We start from the raw sequence: 5,695 nt of genomic DNA, 5'->3' as shown, positions 1-5,695 counted from the left end.
TCGGCCAATTTCTGTGCATTCCTACGAATAATCGTTACACAAATGACCTTTGCGTATGTTGAAACTGTAACTATACCTTCGAATTGGACGAATTATTTTAGAAACGATATATATCACATTTTTGACAGTTTTGAGGAATTCTTTTCAGAATTAACTTGCCAGACTTGGAACGTATATGTTTCACTGATTTTTAGAGCAGGAATTATTTCATCGAAACTGTTTTTATAGTCTATTTTAAAAGCTGGAAAATGTCGGATATATGTTAGACACATATCTTCATTTTCTTGTCAGAACAATGTAGAAACCTTCAATTTTTCCACTGATTTTTAGGACGGAAATTGTTAGATTGAAACAGTTCTTATTTTTCCTCTCAGAAGCTGGAAAATGTCAGATACGTATCTTCATTTTCTTGCCAGAATAATGTAGAAACCTTCAATTTTTCCACGGATTTTTAGGATATGAATTGTTGACTTGAAACAGTCTCCGTTATTTTTCTCAAAATTTATAAAATGCCACTTACTTACGATTTGAATTAAAATACTTCAAATCACACAAACTCACGTGTCTTCCACGAATAAAGCCATCACTAATTAAATCATCGCAGAGCTCAACTGACCGCCTCTGAAAACGCTCTAAGATTCGTCGTTCGAACCCCAAAACTCCGACCAATCGTCTGCGCCAATCCCCTGGCCAAGAGATTTGACCCGACCTGACGTTGAAAAAGAAATTGCTGTCGCGTTTCCTGATCGCGAGGGCACGCGTGACATTGCAAAAAAAAGGAAGAGAAAAAGAAATATCGAGTTTGATTTACGCGTCTAGGATACGCGATACGACTTAGCAAGAACCAGTGTTACGGATAAAACGACAGATAGTAAACAGGGTAAAAAATGATGGAGCGAGAGACGCGATCTAGAAGTGCTTAGGGAACTGTGTGCGTGTCCCGCGACGCGGAATCGGTTTGTTTTCAACGATTGCGGTTACATCACGGCCCGAAGGGATCGAATGGAGCGGTGGCAGAAAAATGGGACAGAGAGTACCCCGACAGGGGCGTGAACAATCGTCGATTCAGTGAAAGTGATCGTTGCTCCATAGTTGTATAAAACCGGGACGTGGACTACAGGATGGCACATTCAAAGTTCTGAAATCGGAAGACAAGCGACAATGAGGACCTTTGTAGTAAGTATATACCTCCGTTGGATATCAGAAGTGCGTTCGATCGAACTTAAGCGAATAATAAGATGGGTCAACGAACCCTCGTACGCTGATTTCAGTGAAATTTTTGCAAATTTTCGATACATATATTTTTTTATTGATAATCGTTCGCGTTGAAGTGGTGAAAACAACCCTTAACTGTAATATCTGGACAATTTTTTTGATATTTTTTTAAATTTTATGTGACACTTTTAATATTCAATATTTTTTAATGTTTTTAATATTTACGACAATAATATTTTGATTTTTCTGTTTCTATATGATAAAGGTTCTAAGGAACTTCATTTATTTAAATATGTCACAAATGAAAATTTTCTTGATAAATTTTCTTGAAAAATGTTAATCTGTTTTTGTGTAATTTTGTGTGTAGAAACATCTTCTGATTTTAGACCTCGTAGTAATAATTATTACATATTTAATTTATATATGGTTTAAACAAATGGTTAGTTCTTCCTTCAAAGATTCCTAAAGTATTAAAAAAATATATCTTTCATTCCTTCAACGATAACACGTCGAATACCTCTTCAAGGACAGTAGATCACATGAAGAATTTAATAAATCAGGCCTACATTTACTTCTAAACAATCGCCAATTCCGTCAAAGGCCGTTGTAGATTGAAGCAATCGATACTTCAACCTAACTTCAACGCTCTTGAATTATAAAACAACAGCTCTCCATGCCTTACAAGCACCTTCAACAAAGAGCAACGTTTACCTGTGTTCAATTATTCACACAACTTTTCACGAGAATCGTATATTGTAGCTAAAATCAATCTCTGAATTCCACAAACAATAAAACAGCTCTGCCTATTGGTGACCGTTGCCCTCGCGTCCGAGCAAGGGAAGCAGGAGAAGACGAAGAGAGGAGTGCTGTTGGGCTCAGGAGGACTTGGAGGATCGTCAGGTGGTCTAGATCTCAGCTCCAGTTCGAATTATGGCGGTGGTCTGGACTCCGGTGGACTTTCTGGAGGATTCTCCAGCGGTGGTCTCTCCGGAGGACTCTCGGGAGGACTATCAGGACTTGGCGGTGGCCACAGTCTAGGTGGTGGTCTTGGTGAAGGTCTTTCAGGAGGCCTAGGTGGAGGACTCTCTGGAGGCCTAGGTGGAGGACTCTCTGGAGGAGGTGTCCGAACCATCACTCAACAGGTCCCAGTAGTGATCCCCCAGCCGTATCCTGTTTCTAGGCCTGTGCCAGTTCCCTACTACGTCAGACAGGCGGTTCCTCTGATCAAGGAGGTGCCTGTCCGCGTGCCTCATCCTGTCCCAGTCACAGTCGAGAAACCAATAGTGATTCCTCAAACGGTAAGAGTGCCAGTGCCAGTTCCAGTGCCTCAGCCTGTCTCTGTTCCACAACCTATCCCCGTTCCTCAGCCTATACCGATACCTCAGCCTGTGCCTGTCTTGATCCGTGTTCCCTCAGGAGGCTCTGGTGGATCTGGTTTAGGTTCTGGCCTCGGCTCTGGTGGTCTCAGCTCTGGTGGTCTTGGCTCTGGTAGCCTCAGCTCTGGTCTGAGCTCAGGATTCGGCTCAGGAATCAGTGGTAGTTTGGGTGGTAGCCTAAGTGGTGGCCTCAGCGGAGGTTTAAGCTCTGGTCTGAGCTCTGGACTAAGTTCTGGACATAGTTCTGGACTTAGTTCTGGATTAAGCTCCGGTCTAAGTTCTGCATTGAGCTCTGGATTGAGCTCTGGACTGAGCTCTGGTCTCAGTTCTGGCTTGGGATCTAGTTATGGGTCTGGATTGAGCTATGGATCAGGAGGTCTAGGAGGCTCTAGCTATGGCTCTGGTTTGAGTTTGGGATCCAGCCTTGGTTCCTCTGGTCTGACTTCTGGATATGGGGCAGGATTGAGTTCTGGATATGGATCTGGCCTGAACTCTGGCTTGGCAGGTGGGATTACCTCTGTCAGCATCTCATCTGGCTCTGGACTGGGCTCTGGCTTGAGCTCTGGGCTTGGATCTAGTCTTGGTTCCCACGGACTATCATCTAGCTTGGGCTCTGGATACGGATCTGGATATGGATATTCTTCGTCCTCTCTTGGAGGCTCTTCTCTTGGAAGTTCATCACTTGGAGGCTCCTCTCTTGGAGGTGGCCTTGGAGGCTCTTCTCTTGGAGGTGGCCTTGGAGGTAGCACGATCATCATAAAGAAGCACTGAATAGATCAAAGAATGTTGGAACGAATTTTGTACAGTTGACTATAATCATGTAAATCCTTTCTTAATGTCTGCGATAGACACAATGTTTTATACACTTTGATAAAATTATATTTTTATACGATAACTTTTATTGTTGCTTCATGTTATTTCAATTAACGAGAGTGTATGGTGCGTTTTTTAGGGAGTTTTTCTACCTAAACGTCACTCTAAAGACTCGAAAGTCTTTTCTTAAAGGTTTCTGGATTGTGATAAAATGCTTTAGGTACTTATTTTAGACATTTAAGGCTGCCGAATCATTGAAAATAATTTTTCGATGTTTTTAAACTGCCAAACTCAGCTATCTCTTTAAATTAATATCACTGTGAGCATCAATAATCATGCTACAGTAGTGTGGGTACGAAGTGCATGCTGGAAACTGGGCGGGGGTGGACTATATTAAAACACCGGTGCATACACGAACAATGGTAGTTCTTCAAGCCGATTGGTCAACATGGAGCCCATGTGGGGTGGATTACGTCAGCGAAGATCTCTTCACGTCACGTGAACCACATCCCGAGCTATCATACGAATCAGGTCATGACTTCAATATTCTGTTTCGCCCCTCTGTGAAAGGAGGACAGAAATCAAAACTCAAGGGTGAATATGTTCAGTCGATATATTTCCTTGATGGTAATTCCATCTGTTGGAACGTGAATCCAAAATACAATCGATCTCTGAATTACAAATACCACCTTCTGTTATTTAAAATAGCTTCAGTGGGTTATTGTACTGCCAGTAGATGTTTATTACTTGCAGTAGATAAAGTAGAAAACTACGTGTCAGTAGATGGTCAATAATATCGTAACTGCAGTAGGTTCTGCTGTTTCCTGAATAACCTACACAAGGTACAGGAACATATTTGTTTCCTACTTAACCGACATCTTGCTATTCAACTTTACAATTTTTTCACACCATTAAGAAATAAAACTACAAACATTCAATATTTTCATGCAAATTACAAGTTTCTAACTTACGAATCTCCAAGTACTCGATAGTAACCACAATTCACACTCACCTGAAACAAAAAGGAGAAAATCGTCGGTAATTTATCATACGGATCAGGAAAAAGAATAAAGTAGATCAAATTAAACCGAGACCACGTGAAATATTATCGTCTCATGAGGCAACTGTTTAGAGGGGATTTTTCCGGCTTTTTAACTGACGAAGAAAAACGACCGGTTGGTACACCTGCTCCCCCGGAATATAACGAAACTACATAACATCGTGCGCATAAAGTCGCGTAATCTCCTTTTTTTCTGCCCGTTGCCGCGTTAATTACTGCAAAAAGCGGCGTTGTTCCCTCGTGGAAAGTTCTCGTTACTAATATTAAGGGGAGGCAGGGTCTTTACGAGCCGAGAGCGGAACGGTGTAATTCTTTTTCAAGCCGGAAGGTTTTACCCGGGCTTAATAATGCAGAGCCGCCTGCTGATTAAGAAAGTTTTTGAAAATAAGCAGGAAACGGCGAAACGTATGGAAAAAGGATGTTCCACGCCCACGCTAACGAGGTAAACGACGCGGTAATGAAACTGCTGATGGAATTTTTCAACTCCTCCCCCGTTTTTTCCTATTTTCGTCAACAATATTTCCTGAAAACGATTTTTTTTAGATAAAACCAACAGTAAAGCGTGCAATGAAACGAGAACGGAGCGATGTTAATTCATGGAATTCGTAGAACTGGAATTAGCAAGAAACGGGTATAAGTAGAATAAGTAGAAGCAGACCGTGCTCGGTCAGACATAAGAGTATATAACACTGTAAACTTTTTTTCTATTTATGTCATCTTTCTTATTGCTTTCAGTGGTTATTATTTCGGTTAATAAATTCGATAAGGTGTACCGATTAGTACGAAAAGTGTGAGGTTATGTCAATTTCCTTCTTAACCTAAAAATCGAGTTTGTAAGATTTTATATTAGTGAAAAATTCAATAAACAAAATATGCATTTTATCGAATATTATTTAGTTTAACATATACCACAAAACGTAAATAAAATTTATTTTAAATAAATTGGGAACTTTATACGTTATTCATTTTGTGTGTAAAAGTACTAATAAAATATGCATCAGATATATTACGTTGTCGAAGCATTTACGACTGAAATGTACCGACGTCAAATTTCACGTTCTTCGTAAACCAACCTTAAAAAATTGTTTCCACTTAATTCAGCGGAATGTGAATGAAATAAATATTGCAAAAATATCGAAATAACTTATTCACCAGGAAATGTGAAAATGCAAGAAGCTAAATGTTTCTTTGGAATTTTTTACGAGCTTGCCATCGTTCTTTTTTTCGCGTA

General features: G+C 40.3%; 1 protein-coding gene across 1 annotated transcript; it reads left to right on the top strand.

Moving 5' to 3' along the window:
• Positions 1-1,161: 1,161 nt before the first annotated feature.
• LOC108575521 (glycine-rich cell wall structural protein-like) lies at positions 1,162-3,362 on the top strand. The gene is made up of 3 exons (XM_017938337.1): positions 1,162-1,176; positions 2,013-3,018; positions 3,052-3,362. Exons 1-3 carry the CDS (start codon positions 1,162-1,164, stop codon positions 3,360-3,362), a joined length of 1,332 nt encoding a protein of 443 aa, XP_017793826.1.
• Positions 3,363-5,695: the final 2,333 nt, after the last annotated feature.

Source organism: Habropoda laboriosa, unplaced genomic scaffold, assembly GCF_001263275.1.
Source record: "Habropoda laboriosa isolate 0110345459 unplaced genomic scaffold, ASM126327v1 scaffold315, whole genome shotgun sequence".
In the NCBI taxonomy this organism is placed as follows: domain Eukaryota; kingdom Metazoa; phylum Arthropoda; class Insecta; order Hymenoptera; family Apidae; genus Habropoda; species Habropoda laboriosa.
Note: the sequence above shows the minus strand (reverse complement) of the source record. Positions and strands in the feature narration are given on the sequence as shown.